The sequence below is a fragment of the Trachinotus anak genome, unplaced genomic scaffold, assembly GCF_046630095.1.
Source record: "Trachinotus anak isolate AG129_WGS33_773 ecotype Australia unplaced genomic scaffold, CSIRO_AGI_Tana_v1 ptg000031l, whole genome shotgun sequence".
NCBI lineage: Eukaryota > Metazoa > Chordata > Actinopteri > Carangiformes > Carangidae > Trachinotus > Trachinotus anak.
In genome coordinates, this window is record NW_027273882.1 from 8,450,157 (window position 1) to 8,467,500 (window position 17,344).

The 17,344-nt window shown below is 42.7% G+C and overlaps 4 protein-coding genes across 9 annotated transcripts; 1 reads left to right on the top strand and 3 right to left on the bottom strand.

Moving 5' to 3' along the window:
* Positions 1 to 1,911: 1,911 nt before the first annotated feature.
* batf3 (basic leucine zipper transcription factor, ATF-like 3) lies at positions 1,912 to 4,605 on the bottom strand. The gene is made up of 4 exons (XM_071467829.1): positions 3,667 to 4,605; positions 3,281 to 3,385; positions 2,526 to 2,570; positions 1,912 to 2,358 (listed from the first exon to the last, which is right to left on the bottom strand). Exons 1-4 carry the CDS (start codon positions 3,730 to 3,732, stop codon positions 2,215 to 2,217), a joined length of 360 nt encoding a protein of 119 aa, XP_071323930.1. The 5' UTR covers positions 3,733 to 4,605; the 3' UTR covers positions 1,912 to 2,214.
* Positions 4,606 to 5,386: 781 nt separating this feature from the next.
* On the bottom strand, positions 5,387 to 9,131 carry nsl1 (NSL1 component of MIS12 kinetochore complex). 2 transcript variants are annotated; one of them, XM_071467828.1, is made up of 7 exons: positions 8,869 to 9,131; positions 8,025 to 8,097; positions 7,788 to 7,918; positions 7,329 to 7,383; positions 6,121 to 6,188; positions 5,790 to 6,037; positions 5,387 to 5,637 (listed from the first exon to the last, which is right to left on the bottom strand). In XM_071467828.1, exons 1-6 carry the CDS (start codon positions 9,055 to 9,057, stop codon positions 5,795 to 5,797), a joined length of 759 nt encoding a protein of 252 aa, XP_071323929.1. In that variant the 5' UTR covers positions 9,058 to 9,131; the 3' UTR covers positions 5,387 to 5,637; positions 5,790 to 5,794. The 2 variants fall into 2 exon arrangements, with proteins under 2 accessions (XP_071323929.1, XP_071323928.1); XM_071467827.1 differs by having other exon boundaries at positions 5,768 to 6,037; positions 8,869 to 9,130.
* A 24-nt stretch (positions 9,132 to 9,155) lies between these two features.
* On the top strand, positions 9,156 to 14,767 carry tatdn3 (TatD DNase domain containing 3). Its single transcript, XM_071467826.1, has 10 exons — positions 9,156 to 9,337; positions 9,611 to 9,643; positions 9,791 to 9,864; positions 10,227 to 10,311; positions 11,094 to 11,156; positions 12,451 to 12,560; positions 13,271 to 13,326; positions 13,398 to 13,510; positions 14,117 to 14,197; positions 14,282 to 14,767. Exons 1-10 carry the CDS (start codon positions 9,281 to 9,283, stop codon positions 14,504 to 14,506), a joined length of 897 nt encoding a protein of 298 aa, XP_071323927.1. The 5' UTR covers positions 9,156 to 9,280; the 3' UTR covers positions 14,507 to 14,767.
* On the bottom strand, positions 14,655 to 15,793 carry spata45 (spermatogenesis associated 45). Of its 5 annotated transcripts, none has more exons than XM_071467834.1 (3): positions 15,313 to 15,793; positions 15,187 to 15,222; positions 14,655 to 14,850 (listed from the first exon to the last, which is right to left on the bottom strand). In XM_071467834.1, exons 1-3 carry the CDS (start codon positions 15,521 to 15,523, stop codon positions 14,831 to 14,833), a joined length of 267 nt encoding a protein of 88 aa, XP_071323935.1. In that variant the 5' UTR covers positions 15,524 to 15,793; the 3' UTR covers positions 14,655 to 14,830. The 5 variants fall into 5 exon arrangements, with proteins under 5 accessions (XP_071323935.1, XP_071323934.1, XP_071323933.1 ...); XM_071467833.1 differs by having other exon boundaries at positions 15,298 to 15,793; XM_071467832.1 differs by having other exon boundaries at positions 15,283 to 15,793.
* Positions 15,794 to 17,344: the final 1,551 nt, after the last annotated feature.

Consider the following 17,344-nt stretch of genomic DNA (forward strand, 5'->3'; position numbering starts at 1 on the left):
AAACAAACAAACCTTGTAAAGCAGCAGTTACCAGGAGGATCACCTGCTTGTGTGTGTGTTAGTTTCCGCTATGTGGCCATAAGTATTTGGACATCTGGACGCTACACCTGTATGTGTTGCAGGGAAGTGGGGATGACACATTTTCTAGCTCATGTGGTTCAGTGTGAGACAGAGAGAAATGTTGTGTAATTTAGCCAAATATAACTGAAGATGAGAGCTTTTAAATTCTCATTCACATCCCACAGATTGTGAAAGTACATATTTCATTTCTGGCCACAGAGTTTGTTTGGATTGGGAAACACAGTGGTGGTTTGAAAAAGGGTTAGAAATCTTTTTTCTTTTTTTTTTTAATCATGAAATGGTGGGAATATTTCTCCATCCAGACATCTGAGGAAAGGTTAAATTCCTACTCAGTTTCAGCACCATCTCTGCTGAAGACAGTGTCTCTGCTGACACTGGTTATTCAGCCTTTTCTCTCACATATTTTCATTGTGCTGCACCTGTCTAGACCGAAAATTCACAACAACATGGAAACTCACAATCATTATCTCTGAAACATTTACACTCATTGACCTTTGCAACAGACAAATTGGAGCAGTCTGGATTATTTCCACTCATCATCACTGCTGAGTTCGTGTTCATATTTTACATTCATTACATAAAAATTTTGACATAAATATAACTTCACAAAACACAGTTGTTCTACATAAAGAATTAGCTGATCTCCATCACAGCTGACAATTATTAGATATTATTTAATTATTATTCATTATTATAATTTGTAATTGCAGTGATTTTCCACACAGCAGCTGTTTGTGCTCTTCTCTCCACCCTGAAGCTTTTCTCAACACATCTACTATTGTTTGAATCCTTAAGAATTTATAAAACACTTCAGATGAGCTGGAGTCAGTTCAGTTTCCCAGAAGTCTGCAGGAGTGAAATGGTTCAGTTCCACTTCAGCTGCGCTACTGTTGGTTTGCGTCAGCATCTGCTACATCGAGATGCGTTTTTTTATTCACCGCAGTGAGGAAGAGGAAGGAAAAATGAAAGAGAATCCATGAGCAGATTATATAACCACACAGTCTGATGCCACTGTGGTCAGATTGGGGAACTGTGACTCTGAGTGAGTGTCCGAAGCACTGAGGTGATGGAGCCTCTCTCACATGTCTGTGACTTCAAAATGACCTCAAGACCTTCAGTGAAATGAAGTAACATCCCAGAAGGCCCCTTGTTTCCTGCAGCATGATCAGTGATGGTGATGAGCAGATCGCAATCACAGGAATGTATGACACACACCAGGGTTTTTGCAGTTTCCATACATTAGTTACCACAGTGAACACTCAGTACTGTGGTTTTTCTATTTGTCGGTCAATGAAAAATAAGAATTTCACAATCAGCAAAAAGCTATAATGTAAGTCATGTTTTTTCTTTAATGATTTTTAAATATGTTACACAATTTTTACATGAATTAAAACAATTTCACCCACTTTACACTGTCACAAACTGGTGAGGTGGTGTAAGAGCTGACGTGATGTCCCACTTCTTAACCCAGTGACTTTTAGAGCAACAACTAGTTTTCTGAGATCACTATAGTTTCTGCTTTTCTTTTAGTAATGTTTGTGCAAAATGAATGAATGATAAACAACATATTTCTGTTCATCACTGTACAGTCACAGGTCAGACGGCTGAAACTGTCAAACCACTTTTGTTCCAGATGATCCAGTTTATTTATGAATCATTTTTTAATAAGCTTAATTTAAAAAAATATACATGACGGCACAGAGTGTTATTTCCTACAATATTGATAATTAATTATAATTAATAAAAGTACAAATAAAGTGGTTGTGTGATTTTGATATTTTGATTGGGTTTAACTGAACAGGTTCTGAGATCAACACATCATACAAGCTGTATGACTTCACCTTTATTTATTGATTGATTTGGAAACATGAATCAAAGTCGTGCGGCAGAAAACAACAATGATAAATGGACTAATCAAAAATAGACGCCAGCTGGTGGGGGGGGGGTCAGATCCATCTGCATCAGTGGAGTTTGGTACAAGTTGCTGTATTTACATTATGGACATGTTGAAGCACCAGAGGGCGCTCTCCCCTGTGATTATTGCAGCTGCCAGCAGAGTTCAGCAGCAGCCGCTTCGTGTCTGATCACGGTGAACGCTTCCCTCCAGAGGCGTGTTGGTGCATTACACCGGCCTCAGACAGAGCAAGCTGCCGTGTTGTCAGGCTGCAGGCCTGAGGAGGTGGAGGAGGCCAGGAGGCAGTGCATGATGGGACAGAGGGGCTCATGAGCTCGGAGGGCTTCTGTCAGCCGGCGCTGCTCCTCGGACAGAGAATCCACCTGATGATGAATGAGAGGGAGCGTTTAGTTTATTTTATTGAATTCAGTTGGTTTTATTTTACTTTGTTTTAATGCACCGATGTCTGATGTGCACTGTGGGTTAATGTTAAACTGTAATAATGATGTAATAATGATGTTTTTTGACTGTAGCAGATGATTTAAAGTACCTCTCTCCTCAGCTTTCTGTTCCTCTGCTCCAACAGCTCACAGGCCTGAGGAGAGGAGGAGGAGGAGGAGGAGGAGGTAGAAATCAGTAACGAGTGAAGGGTTCAGATTTGATCACTTTTTTTTACATTTATTGCAGATACACAGTAAACTGATATGCTCTATGATCGCTGTAACCTCAGTCATTGTACACATTTGGATTGTTTTAATTATAAATTCATCATAATCATTCATGTTGTTTATTGAGTGGTGCAATAATATTTAAGTTTATTATTTTATTCATTAATATTGCTTCATTGTGTCTATTATATCATTTCATCATCAGCTGCAGCACTTTATTATATCATTTGTTGTGTATTTACAACTTCCTTCAGTGTGGAGCACTTTTGGTTCCCACCTGTCCTTGTTTACAGGGGGACAGGTGTGAATGTGACGGTCTTTGGGATGCACACGTGCTGCTAAGAGGACAGACTGAAGCTGTGAAACCTGACATCGTTTAATACCTGTTACACTTTGGAGGTGTGAATGATGTGGATGTTCACAAACCAGGAAGTGTCTTACTGCGTTGTGCTACTGAATTATGGGAACTGTAGGATCAAAGGCTGATTGCGTCTGTCTCCTCTGACTGACCCAACTTTAGGGAGGGATGAGGTGCTCTTTTTTCATTAAACAGAAATTTAAACTTAATCCTAAAACCAAGTCAGATTTATAAGGAACAATAGTGTGCGTGCACACACATGCACGCACACACACACACCTCATGCAGCAGGTCGGCTCTCTGTGTTTGTCTCTTGCGACTCTTCTGAGCTGCGACTCTGTTCTTCTCTCTCCTCTTCAGCCTCCTGCCTTCATCCTCTGACCCCTGACACACACACACACACACAATAACATATACACTGAGAGCATAGATAAATTCCAACTAAATCCGTTCATGCAATTAGCTCGTCTTGTAATTGTGCCCCTGCCATTATCAGTTTTGTAACTTTTCCAGTTTCATGTAATTTGTCCACATCCGACACTTTCTCACACTAAACACAGACCTGAGAGATACTTCACGTGACCTCTGACCTCCCTGCAGCACAAGCAGCAGTTCACAGTTCAAAGGAAGAGCAGCCTGCAGCAGTAAAAGTGTTGTGATCTTACCTCACATGTCTCACAGAGGAGGCTGCTGCTGCTGTTCTTCTGACAGGAAGAATCACAGTCTGACATCACAGATTTCTAACGAACATTAAAATGAGAACGACAGGAGGACGTCCTGCTCACCGGCTCTGCTACAAAATAAAAAGTCTGTGCGACCGAGTCCGGTGAAGTCAGAACAACCAGGCGAGAAACAGGCTGCACAGTTTCACTTCAGCTTTCTTTTCACTTTTCAGTTGTTGCCAGTTTAAAAGAAGCAGTGAGGACGGTTCATGTAAGTCACATGACCAGGGCCACGGTTGACCAGAACATTTGTGGACTGACACAGGATTTTAACTAAACTCAAGTTCATCTTGACTCAATCCCACCTACACCAGAGCACCACATGTGCATTAACCCGCAGCTAAAAATAGAGTCCCAACTTTTCCCTTTTTACTTCTGCTCTGGTGTCTCCTGTAGGTTCCAGTCCCACACAGGTCACTGCTGACACACTCAGTTTGTTTCATGGAAGTTGTTGTCAATAGGATAAATACAGAGTAATGACAATACTGCCTTATTCTTTGAAATGAATATCTATTATCTGCTGCTACTGTTGTATCAGTATACTGTTGTATACTGACATTTACTGTTTTTTCTTGTACACTGTCCACTTTGCTGCTGTAATACTGCAAATTTCTCCACTGTGGGACTAATAAAGGAATATTTTAATCTTAAAAAGGACACTGGACAGGAGGAGTGAAGGATGTAAAAAAAAACTTGTATTACCAGTAAACATATTTACAGCTTCTTAAAGGTCCATATTTTACACTTGAAGTGTTGATCTAATATTAAGGGCTAATGTACTATGTCTACCATAGTGATTACTACGATGACTATACTCATGACAAACATGATTGAAGTGTGAAGAAAAAGTTAGAACATAATGGTGTATTGGAGAATTAGAATATAATGGTGTCTACCGAGCATGGACTTAACTAAAAGAAAATAAATAAGCCTTATGAGCATAATTATATAAGAGTTATGTTAAAAGAGTGTCGAGAAATAATGAGCCAGGTATTATACTGAGAAATGGTTTTTAATTAGAAGAAAATAGACCTGGCCTAGGCACAGGTGGGCGAAGGGCCAGTTTCGGTATGACGGGACAGTTCGGTAGTAATCCAGCCTCTGGGGAAGAACAGGGAAATGTGATAGTGAAATGTGATAGTGAAATGTGATGGGGGTGTGGGCAATTTTTGGACTATAAAAGAGGAGGTCACGTATTAGATTTTCAGATCAACTTCTGTTGTTCTCGGGCTTTGTTGTCGACAATAAATCTCTGCTGCACTGAACTCTGCCTCCCGATGATTTCAGAACAACTGATAAGACTCAAGACTTAGAACCTGGTCCATGAGCGGGGCGTCCGTCCCACATCAATCTCCATCAGAAGATATATCTGTGGTTTTAAGAACCAGTTTTGTTGTGACATCACAAAGTTCCAGAAGTCCTGACGGCTGGTTTTAAGGCTCAGTTTCTGAATACAGGCTGTGTGCATTTCTCTGTGGACTGAGGCTTTGATACTTTCACAGTATTAATATAGAACCTAGACCTGCTTTATAATCACAAACACATGGACATCTACCTTTAGACTGTGTGGAGCTTTAAATGATCATTAACTGACAATATGAACCAAAATGATAGATGTAAATGTTTAAAAAAGGAATGAAAAAATACAAAGAGTGTGAGCAGGTTTCACTTGAGTCCTGGTGCTTCTTACTTTATTGTTTCAGCAGCAAAATGCTCTGCAGGACGTGTTAGTTTCATATCAGTTGTATCGAGTCCTTTAATTCAATCGGGTGCTTTTTGCAAATGGAGGCAAACACAACGAGTCTTGTGTTTGCTTCATTAGGCTCTCGTGTCAGCCCGGAGGAGAACCGGCCTCAGGTGTAACAGTGCTGCTATTGCTTCAGAAGAACAGTGCCCTCCTATGGTTTTCCAGCACTAGAAATATAAGACATGGAACCTTAACTAGACATGTTTAAAATGAATCAACCTCAAGAGTCAAATCCTGTTTCACCACAGCTGCCTGTTCTTTTAAACAGCTGAGGAATAAAACTGGGTAGAAACAAACTTGTTGGGTGATGACATCACACCAGTGTCACTCTGGTTCGCCCTCTCCCACAGGGAAGTCTGGTTTCTTGGCGAGGGGCACATAGCAGTCTGTGGCTGCTGCTTCCTCCACGGCTCTTTTGATTGGTTGCCTGTTCCTTGCAGCTGGAGGAGCATCTGATTGGCTGTTGTAGTGGAACACTTCCCTGTGGATCTCCAGAGTGGCGTGACTCGGCTTCATGTTGAGGATCTCGCAGAGGCCTTCAGCTTGTTTCTGCAGAGTATTGATTGACTGCAGAGAGAAAACGTGTCAGTCAACTTTTATATATCCATCGATTTTATGTCCATTAAACTGAGACAGTTCTGTTGTGTTACCTTTATAACCTGAACGGCCTGTTTCACCATCCCAGGAGCTGCTGCGGACAAATCACTCATGATGCTCTCTGGTGAAACAGACACACAACAGCACATTCACATCACAGACTGTAAAGAAAGATGGGCAGAGCCTCTGTGAAGTCACCCTCAGGTTTCTGGAGAGCGGTTTTAAAGCTCAGAGTGAGCTGCTCCGCCATCGCCATCTTGGCAGCACCTGACTCCGCCCCTAACACCCAGCTAATCAAAAAATGGTCAAGAGGCGGGTGGAGCTGAGACTTCATTACATGCTGGTTTGTGACAAGCATACGCTCCTGTGTGCATCATCAGCACAGCTGAGCGCCTGGCTCCAAGGCTAGTTCACTCAATGGCTAATTAGCTAGTTAACGAGCTAAGCTAAAAAGCCAGATGTGGTTATTATAGACACCAATGCCTGCTAATTAGTGCTAACATATAAATATATGTAGAACCACATTAAATAATCAAACTAATAATCAAAACAACTAATGATGTTCCACTCTTATGCATTACAGTACATGACAAATATCAACTGGGCAGTGGTCAGCAAGCTGTTCATTACACAGGCAGTTTTGTAACTGTTTCTCATAATGCTTCCATTTTGCATTTTAAAGATTATACACAACAACTACAGACTGTAAACAAGACAACACCTCACATGGATCCTTACTCTCTGCCTCCAAAACAACTCTTGATACTTGACTCTGCAGACAAACCACTGCATCGTGTCCCGATGTATCCACAACCTGCTGCTACCTGTTTCCAGCCTGCTGAGGTCCACTGAAACTCACAAGGTGAACGAAAAGCCCTGATGCATTTAGGTATTTTAGTTCAGGGAGGGTGAAACTCCTCTCAAAGAGAAGTAGTTCTTCCTGATTACATGAAAGCAAGAAACTGTCCAGTGTGAACTGTACTGTAGATCTGTGTGCATGCACAGGAGTGAGGATACAACATTTAAAACACGGCGTCAAACCACAGAGAAACGCAAGATACAACAACATTTTCTAACTCAGCAAATAAAGTTTGTTACAAAAATACAGTGTAACAAAGAAAACACTGTCACGGGTAGAACATTTTCCTGTTGATCTTAATTCTGTGAATCAAATTTTTTTTAGAACATCAGAAAACCCTAAAACACCCAAATTAAAAAAAGTGTGTGTGTGTGTGTAACTGATCAGAGGGTCAGTAACTACCTTGATCAGGGTCTTTGACCACCTCTTGAGGTTTGACTGCATGTTCATACAGCCCCTGAAAAACAGACAGAACACCACACAGATGTTAGTAAAGGACAAATCAGCTCAGGATGGTTCCTGTTATAGTGATGTATGTTCCTCCTTGGTTCTTGTGCTCGTTTTGTATATTTAAATATAAGTTGTTTGGGTTTTTTTCCGCACTAGTAGATAAACTGAGCCTTAGTAATAATCAGATCAAATCAACTGAGGGGAAGGTGTAATTACATACAAAACATGATATATTGGATTCTCAGTCAGTCAGTAAGTCACATGTGTGATCCAGACAGTGATTTGTTAGATTGGACTTGACAATGTATGAAATCTGCTTTTTAATCCCTATCCATGTGTTCTGTGGTCCTGCTGCCCCCCACCCTGTTTTATTCTGCTGGTAAATAAAGACAAGCTGACTCTGAAACGCACCATGAGTTTACGTTCAGCCTTGAGGGAATGGACCACATGTGGAAGGATCTGTCTGGGGTACGTACGGCGCCTCCTGGTGGTCTCAACAATGGTGTCATCCAGGAGGCTTTCCAGATCAGCATCCTCATCCTCTGCTCAGTGTGTTAGTGGAGACAGAAACTGTAGTTTATTAAACAGGCTGATGAAGGAGGTCATTTAACTCTTAAAACAAGAGTTAAAGAGGAGATTGTGAATCACCTTCAACATCAGGTGCCTCTTCCCAGGGCTGTCCATTCACCAGCACATTGTCCTGAACTGCCACCTCAAAGTTCTGCACAGATACAGATACTGATCACTACTGAACACAGGTCTGACAAACAGCACAATCATCAGTCCTCATAAAACACACTATCACTAACACAGCACAAACATGTCAAACTGCAAGCTCATTTCTAATTCTATCTCATTTTATTACTGATTAATCTGTGGATTATTTTCTCACTCAATTCATTGTTTCACAAAACATCAAAAAAATTTAATTTCCGCAATTTCTTAAAGCCCAGTGTGACGTCAAAGTGTCTGTCAACAGTTCAAAACAGATTCAGTTTATTATCACAGACAAGGATTCTCATTTCAGACAATACTGTGGTTTATTTAGCTTCAAAGTTTCGACTCTATACATTTATTTAGTTAACACAATACTCACAATAGGGCAGTGAATCATTTTGCTTTATTCTGATGCAGATTGTAGTTTAACTGTCAGCCTAAATGCAAAATGTATTTTTTATCTAAATAATGTGCTGCCCTTTCTTTTTTAACCCGAAAGTACCGTTTCATCTCAACACGTTTAACAGACCTTTAATATTGTTTTTGCTGCTGTGTGTGGATGTTAACAGCAAAACAAACATTAAATACGAGATTTTCCAAATGGGATTTGGTTTACATTTCATTAAGCCACGGAGACAATCTGAGCAATTGTGGAAACAAAAGCATTCATTAAACTACGCTCAGCAGTCGGTTGATATTACAGGAACATTTCTGTCACCACCGAACGATCTGAATGTAGAGTTAGTGACAGTAACATGTAAACAGCCCAGTTTACCGCCAGCAGCTCCTGCAGTAAAACTCGCTTCGTCTCCTCGGCGGTGTCCGGCTGTCCGTGGAGAGCTGTCCTCAGAATGTCTTTGTATTTGTTTATCTGCTCGACGACTTGTTTTTTGGACGTTACTTGAACTCTGTACTCTTGGTTTATTTCACCGCTGGGTGAGCTTTCAGTCTCCACGGTTGCCATTTTTACCGCCAACTGTGTTTATATTTTTTTTTAACCTAAACCGGAATTGAACGTGCAACTTCCGTATCCGCCCGCTAAATGCCCCCCCCCCCCCGGAACAACACCTCTAGCATCGCAGGAATGTTCCGCCTGGCTGTTCGCTGTGCTTCGAAAGACGAAATCTGCAAATATCGCAGGGTTTCTGTATTATTTGCGCTCTCAGCTCTTTTTATTTTCGTTTTAAATGGAACATGGCTTCGTTGACTGTCACTGCCACATATCAGCCCGCGAGTTTGAAGAGGTAGGCCGTCACATGAGGCTGTGAACACAAACAGCACAAAGTTAGCTCATATAAACATCAGAAAAACCTAGATTTAAAAGTATGTGGCAACATCACAGATATGAATTTCAGCTTGTAAAAGCTGTATGTACATTACAATATTTTAACGTACACTCACTGTTTATCATTTACAGTCATATTACTGTGGCTATCTACAGGTTTTCTACATATTTAGTTTTGTTTATTTCCCTGCTGTGTGATGCTGAGGACTAATAATTATTTTTTTCTTTGCAGGATCTGGAGGATGTGATCCAGAGGACCAGAGAGGTCAGTTACAACTGACTGAACAGAGAATTCAACTTAGAAACATGGTTGAAGTTAATGCAGGTGTTTCATGTTCACTCACATATGTACAACACAATGACTTTGTGTGTGTGTGTGTGTGTGTGTGTGTGTGTGTGTGTGTGTGTGTAGGCTGGGGTCAAGACTCTGATTGCAGTTACAGAAGAAGTCAGGGAGTTTAACAGAGTTCTCCAGCTGCAACAACGGTCTGTGTATCTTCAGTGTTATGTAATCGGTCCTAGGACATGTATACATCTATAGTGTCTGTCTCATAAACTTGTGTCATGCAGAATATTATATTTTATAGTCTGCTGAAGTAATCGGCTTTTTAGTGAGACTGGCAGAAGGTCAGATGCAGTAAATACATAAAAAGACAAGTTATAAAACTTGTGAGATAATGAAACAAAAACAGGAGGAGAGAGCAGAGTAAGCACAGAGCTGTGTCTCTGAAGTCTCTCATGTACAATGTGTAGAATAAATGTGTTTACATTGTCTCATACGGCTGCTCTCAGCTGGTTAGCCTCATGGTTATTATTCTGGGTGTTAATGTTAAATTCCTTTCTCACAGCTATCCAGATCTGGTGGCTCCATGTTTTGGCATCCATCCGCTGCAGGGCGGTGGGGGGCCTCAGCAGCACAGCGTGAGGCCGCAGGTAGTAAAACAGACGACGCTGCATCCGTCCTTTGATTGTTTTACTTTACTGATTCTGTGAAAAGTGGGAGAGAAACTGTATCCTGGCTGCTCAGTGGTGTCCCAGCTGAGGAGACCAGTGTGGGGGAGGGTGTGTTCCTGAGGCCTCTGGAGGGGATGAAGACTTTTTTTTAGATTCACATACAGTTGTTCATACACTTACCACAACAGAGACCCTGGGCTGTGATGTAAAAATAAAGTCATCTTTATTTTTACATAACAGCTCAGATGAAGTTTCTTCTTAATTCCACGAAATAAACTTTGGTCTCAGGTGACGTTCTGATCTGCTCCGTGTTTCATCTTATCAAGTGAAGAATCCATTGGTGCAAAATGTAGCAGCAGACTGAAATTGAATGGTTTTCACAGGCATGATTTGGTGCTGGAGGAGATCAGCTGAGCCAGGATTAACTGGTGTTCATACTTAGACCGACAGGCTGCTGTTACACAGGATTCCCACCAGCTCTGAAATATATACAAGTTTTCAGATGGTTAAAATCAAGTTTAAAAGTGAAATATTTGAAAATCATTTGATGCTCATTGATTTTTGACCACAAATCCAGCTTTTATTTTGAAAGAGAAACAAGTAAAAGTACAGTTAAGCGTTAATGGTTAAATAGTTGCTGTAGGATTCGTCAGAGTCAGAAAACCTTTAATGATCCTCACAGGGAAACTGATTAAATCCCAAAAAACACTGAACAGTGTTTAAACTAAAAACATTATTCAGGTGTTAATGTAATTTCACAGGACCTGGATGCTGCCCTGCCCCTGTTCTACAAACACAGAGAGCGCCTTGTTGCTATTGGAGAGGTAGACACACACACACACACACACACACACACACACACACACACACACACACACACACACATTCCCTATAGCCCCATACTGTAACCCTGAACCATCATAGAGCCTCTCAAAGTGGTGAGGCCCAGACCAAACGTCCTTGCTCTCAAGGTCTAAGTGGTCCTCACAAGGATTCCACGTGCGCACACACACACACACACACACACACACACACACACACACACACACACACACACACACACACACAGCTGCCCCCCAGTTAAGACACCCTAACTTTAAAGTGACTTCTGGAAAAGCAAAAAGGATTAAACTTGTTAAAACTCCAACTCACCTCTTTAATCCTCTTTGTTAATGAACGTGGTCAGTCACAGCCTTTCTCATGCACATGTACACACACACACACACACACACACACACACACACACACACACACACACACACACACACACACACACACTCTTCATCCTGTGGTTGTCTTTAATGCTGTAGAGCCCTTCAGATCCTCCCGTGTGGGGAATGTGTGTGTTTGTCAGAGCAGATTTCAGGCCTCAGAGGGTCTGAGTCAACAGTCCCAGACTCCTGTTTCCATAACTATCAGTAGATAAGGTTTGGAGCTCGGTGAGGTCCGGCCCCTGCTGCACTGAACACATTTCATTCATCACTTTCCCATGTGTATTTCACTTTCTGACTAACTTTACTCTGGAGTGGTAGAGTTCCTTCAGTTTCTGAGGTTCGACAGAGTATCTTTCCTTTTTAGGCTCCGTCCACACGAATATGATTTCATTTTTAAAATCATCTCTATTTTTATGTTTTCACCTCCTGTCCATCCACTCCAGAGTCTTCAGACCCGAAATCAGAGAGTTTTGAATGTTTGGATTGAGTCTTTTTTTTTCAGGTGTGTTAGTGTGGGCGGAGATCATTTCTGAGATGGAGTGAAAACACTTGTCTGGACAGAGATTGTTTTAGTGTGGACGCAGCTTCAGTTGGCAACACTTCCTGTTAACACCCGCTTATAGAAACTCTTTGTGCCAGTTGATTTTGAATGAGCAACAGCCAATGGGAAAACTGACCAATGGTGTCACTCTATCACTCAGTCAGTCACAGACGTTCAGGTTTACAGTCAGAAACACAAACTGAAGACAGAGCTCAGTACTTAGAGTTTTTGTACTGTGCATTGAAAGGACTCAGGCTTGTAAAAAGAGACATTTTGAAAATGTTCGAACGTTGTGTCATTATTTCATCCTGCGGCTCCTGGGATGTGATGAGTTCACTTGTTTTTGTCTACTTTTGGGTGCAGATTGGTTTAGACTTCACGCCGTGGTGTGCTCCCACTCAGCAGGACAGAGACGACCAAACTGCCGTCTTCATTAAACAGCTGGACGTGGCCAAGGAGCTGGACCTTCCTGTGTGAGCACAGTAGAACAGAGTAGAACAAGATAGAATAGAGTTCAACCCTGCAGTCGTTAATGGTGATGTCACTGTGATTGTTTTCATTGTAGTTCTTTTCATAAACCTGCACCAAAGCTCTGTAATTATTTAGTTAATTTTATTCTGAAAAACCTGAAGCCTCCTGACAGTAGATAGGGTCATATCTTCTGATGTGAAATGCAATAAACTTGTTTACTAATGTAGCATGAATTATCAGCACAGTAGAATGGCTCCATTTCATCTACTACAAGTTAAACTTTATGTATTTATTTCTCCAGATTCAGATGTTTTATCAGGTAATGTGCAGCAGCAGCTCAGTTCAGTCAAATTCATTCTTTGTAGCCACAAAACAAACCCATGAAACTGTTGAGTCCCAGACTGCAGCTGCAGCCTCTGTACAGGGTAAGCTATCAGGCTAAAGCTGCAGGTGACCTGCTCTGTAAGATGATTGTCCTGATGCTGAACCACGAGGTTGACTTGGTTTGCATAGAGGCACGTGACCAGACTCTGGTAGCACAGGGTCATAGAAGCGCTCACTGTCCAGCAGACATCCATGACTCATCTCCCACAGCTGCAGTTTGCAGCAGGAAAAGATGAGCATGTTAAATCCAGCTATTTTCATATGTGACGTCTGTTGGAATTATTGTCACCAAGACTTCTTACTTCCTGTTTCACTGTTTTCTGTGCAGGAACGTCCACTCACGATCAGCTGCTAAAGTCACCATAGAGACCATGAGAGAACGAGGTGGGTGTCTCTCCTCTGTCTCGTGCACAGCACACACCACCAGCTGTTACAACCGTGTGGTTTTCCGTCAGGTGTCAGTCGAGCTCTGCTTCATAACTTTGCGGGGAGGCCGTCGGTCGCTCTGGAGGGTGTGAGGGCTGGTTTCCTGTTCTCCTTTCCACCTGCTGTCTGCAGGAACCAACAGGTAGGAGTGAACTCACACTTTCACAAGTACAGGTCTGATCAAGTCTAAAAGAAAACAAGAATATAAGACTATAAAAGAAGTCTGAGTCTTCAACACGACTCCTCCCATCATACATTTTATAGTTAAATTGAGACTAACCCCTCTGGGAATATTCTGCTTGGTCGTGTGTGTGTGTGTGTGTGTGTGTGTGTGTGTGTGTGTGTGTGTGTGTGTGTGTGTGTCATGATCAGCTTGTGCGACAGAAACAGCTTTGTGTGCACATTTACTAAATCTGTAAAACGTAAACTGAACTTTGGTCCATCTGTCATATAAAATACACAGATGAAGCACAGTATGTTCTCACTGTCATGTGATGCACTATGGGTAAAAAACACACCTGTTTATAGAATACACACTATGAGGTTGTGGTACGGTGGCCCTGAGAGCTCAAAACACATGCACATAAACAAAATCTTCATCAGTTTGACAACACATGTGCTGCAGATATTCACAACACAACCAAATACACGAAGACCCAGATGAGCAGTGAATGTGCTGTGACTTGAGCTGTCAGTCAGTTAGAACGAGGAAACCAGAGTGACAGTTCGTGTTCATGTGACCGCACAGAGAGAAAAGCTGATCCGGCAGCTCCCACTGGAGCACATCTGTCTGGAGACCGACTCTCCTGCGCTGGGGCTCGACAAGCACGTAGGTCTCACATGATTAAACTTCGTCATATTCAGACGCCGGGACACAGTTCAGCTCCTCTTCCCGTCTCTTCCTGTCTCCCAGGTGAGGAACGAGCCCGCTAACATCGCTCTGTCCTGCCGGTACATCGCCGACGTCAAGGGTGTGTCGCCCCAAACTGTTCGGCTCATCACTGCACAGAATGCACACAGACTGTTCCCCAGGTCTGACACACTAACACACACGCAGGTTTCACACGTGGTTTGGCCTGCGGGTGGCTTGGAGGTATTTCATGAAACCAAGCGTTGCACAAGTGGCAACATGTTTTGAGCTGCTAGAGGCTCTAGATAAAATGTGAAGACAGTAAAAGTCATGAAGATTCATCCCGAGCATGAATGTCGGGATATTTCAGTGTGAACCAAAGTGCTGCACTGACAGACTGACACAAACACAAACCAATCTTCATAGGAAAAACCAGCAATTTAAGACCTGCAGCTCATGTGACGTTCACAGGCTTTTTTAATATGTTGTATTTTTGTTGAACAGTTGCACAACATTGTTTGTGGAAATAATAAAATACTGAAAGTTGAAGTGTGTTCAGGTCCCATGTGTTGTGCAGTATTTGTTGTGTGGAGTCTCTCAGGCTGCAGTCGTCTACACCAGGTGGGATTTATCTGGAAGAGAAGAAAGTGTGATCGTTTAGCTTCTTAAAGCTCCATATTTTAACTTGTCCAGTGTTTCATCTGAAGTGTTGATCTCCATCAGCTTCTGAGGCTTCTTCACTGTGTGCATTTCTCTCTGGACTCAGGCTTTGATACTTTAACAGTATTAATGTATGATATTTTACAATATAGGAACTTTAAAGAGATTCATTCAGATTCCTAATTCAAATATATTAAATGACAGCACTGCAGGTTTTGTACCACCACCTTCCTTCAGCCCTCAGGAACTTCAGCGGTATTAAGTTATGTGTTAAACTAAATTCTCATGGAGACAGAGACACTTCTTACAGCTCTCCTCGAAGTGCCGTCTCTCCGGAAGCGCGGCGGGGCCCGGCCGCTCGGGGCCCGGCCGCTCGGGGCCCGGCCGCTCGGGGCCCGGCCGCTCGGGGCCCGGCCGCTCGGGGCCCGGCCGCTCGGGGCCCGGCCGCTCGGTGCAGGCCGCCCGGCGCTGCTGCGGTGCGGCGGCGGTCAGAGCGGTGAGCAGGGCCGGGCTGGTCCGCAGGTGCCTCCGGTAGTGCCTCCTCTCGGTCCTCTCCCGGCACTGCCGGGGGTCCCCCTCCACCTGACACCACGTCTCCCTCCGCAGGTTCAGCTCCAGGAGAGCCCGCTCCTCAGGTCCGGACATCGCGGTGCGTTCAGGTGCGGCCTGTTTCTCCCTTTATAAATTATCCAAAGTGTAGGCCGGTGTGATGTTGGGGTTTCCATGGCAACGGGAAACTTGAAGACGCGCCAAAGATCTTCTACCTCAGGGAGAGGTGTTACTCTACCGAGAAAGAGGCCGCCGGAGCTGACAGACTTTCCCAAAGGTCAGAGGTTTGAACGCCTATAAACTGATCGACATATCTGAAGACCGCTCTGAGGGACCTTCTTCAGGTTGGGCTCAAACATTCACTTGGACTCTAGGACGAACTGATCAGAACTTGGTGGTCAGAGGTCAAAGGTTAAGGTCACTGTGACCACACAAAGCACGTTTTTGGCTATAACTCACAAATTCATAGACTAATTTAATTATGACACAATTCAGCACAAATATCTAACAGGCCAAAGTGATGAAGTGATAATATTTTATATCCAAAAGGTCAAAGGTCAACTTGCAAGTACTGTGACATCATAATGTTCTGCTAAAACACCTCTGGCTTGTGACCATATTTCCTGCAACGTGGCTGGTTGGTGGAGGCGCACAACTGTGACGTGGTGATTCTGGTCTAAATACAGACTTTAGAGCAAATTAACTCATAAATATTTCATATTGCACATGTAATGGACCCACATCAGTTATTTTCAACACAGAATATCTCTTTGTAGTCTACTCTTTCATAACATCATGGCTAACACTAACAACAGGCTCATAAATAAATAAATGGCCTCGCTCCATATTATTGTTCCTGATAAATGGAAAAAAGTGTTTGTCACATGATGATGATGATGAGTGTCCATCACTGGGCAGGCAATGTTTTTCTTGTCGGTACTGAAAACAGAAAGAGAGTGAGAGCTCACTCCTCTGGGTTATTTGATCCTGTTGAGAAAACAGAGGCCTAACCACAGCAGACTGCTCTCCTTTCCTCTCATCAACCCTGGAACAGATGTCTGTGTTGTAGCTTCAGAAAAACAGGACGAGAGACGACGGTCGATCATCCTGTGGTCACAGGGGTGGGTGTGGTCACGGGGTGGGTGTGGTCACGGGGTGGGCGTGGTCACATGGTGGGCGTGGTCACAGGGCACCTGTGCTGTCAGACTCCTACCTGCAGCCTGCGGAGTCCCACTGGGTCACAGGATGATTAGGATTAGAGCAGATAATGACCTGAGCATATGGCCGGGAGCTCATGTTCCTCATTTACATCCATCAAACCATTTATTTGATTGGTTAACGTCATCGATTATAGAATTGATACTTAAACCGGAGTAAACATATTTAATGTGCACTCAGTGTGTTGGATAGTGACATTTTCATTAATATATTTATAATGTTTAATGTTGTCATAGGATTTAATAAGTTTTCTCATTAAATATGTACATTTGGTATTTTTATTAATGCGGGACAGTTAAATGTTACCGTGACAGAATAAACAGAAGGAAATTTCGTATTTAAATTGAATTATTATTATTATTATTATTATTATTATTACTATTATCATTATTATTATTATTATTATTACTAACTCCTATAATATGTGATGGGTATAAGAGGCTACTATAGGCTCACTACAAGCTGAATCATGTGTCCCCAGCTTCCTACAGATACTACAGGCTCCTGCTGCTGCTCTACTATTGGCTCGTCAGCATCGGAAGGCCGCGTGTCAGCGCCGAACAAAAGAGAGAGAGGGAGGGAGGAGAGAGAGAGAGAGAGAGAGGAAACCTCAGAGCGAGAGAGAGAGAGGAGAGAGAGAGAGAGAGAGAGAGAGAGAGAGGAGAGAGAGGAAACCTCAGAGAGAGAGAGAGAGAGAGA

Bases quoted from the DNA above. Each gene is read 5' to 3' on its own strand.
- spata45 (XM_071467830.1), bottom strand. From the start codon at position 15,523: ATGTCCGGACCTGAGGAGCGGGCTCTCCTGGAGCTGAACCTGCGGAGG. The intron at 14,851-15,186 runs GTAAGAAGTGTC...CTTCTCTTCCAG, and splicing joins ACGGCACTTCGAGGAGAGCT to ATAAATCCCACCTGGTGTAG.
- batf3 (XM_071467829.1), bottom strand. From the start codon at position 3,732: ATGTCAGACTGTGATTCTTCCTGTCAGAAGAACAGCAGCAGCAGCCTC. The intron at 3,386-3,666 runs GTAAGATCACAA...TGTGTGTGTCAG, and splicing joins TCCTCTGTGAGACATGTGAG to GGGTCAGAGGATGAAGGCAG. The intron at 2,571-3,280 runs GTGTGTGTGTGT...TCCTCTCCTCAG, and splicing joins GAGCCGACCTGCTGCATGAG to GCCTGTGAGCTGTTGGAGCA.
- tatdn3 (XM_071467826.1), top strand. From the start codon at position 9,281: ATGGAACATGGCTTCGTTGACTGTCACTGCCACATATCAGCCCGCGAG. The intron at 13,327-13,397 runs GTGGGTGTCTCT...GTTTTCCGTCAG, and splicing joins AGAGACCATGAGAGAACGAG to GTGTCAGTCGAGCTCTGCTT. The intron at 14,198-14,281 runs GTAGGTCTCACA...CCTGTCTCCCAG, and splicing joins CGCTGGGGCTCGACAAGCAC to GTGAGGAACGAGCCCGCTAA.
- nsl1 (XM_071467828.1), bottom strand. From the start codon at position 9,057: ATGGCAACCGTGGAGACTGAAAGCTCACCCAGCGGTGAAATAAACCAA. The intron at 7,919-8,024 runs GTGATTCACAAT...CACACTGAGCAG, and splicing joins AGAGGCACCTGATGTTGAAG to AGGATGAGGATGCTGATCTG. The intron at 6,038-6,120 runs GTAACACAACAG...TTCTCTCTGCAG, and splicing joins AGGCCGTTCAGGTTATAAAG to TCAATCAATACTCTGCAGAA.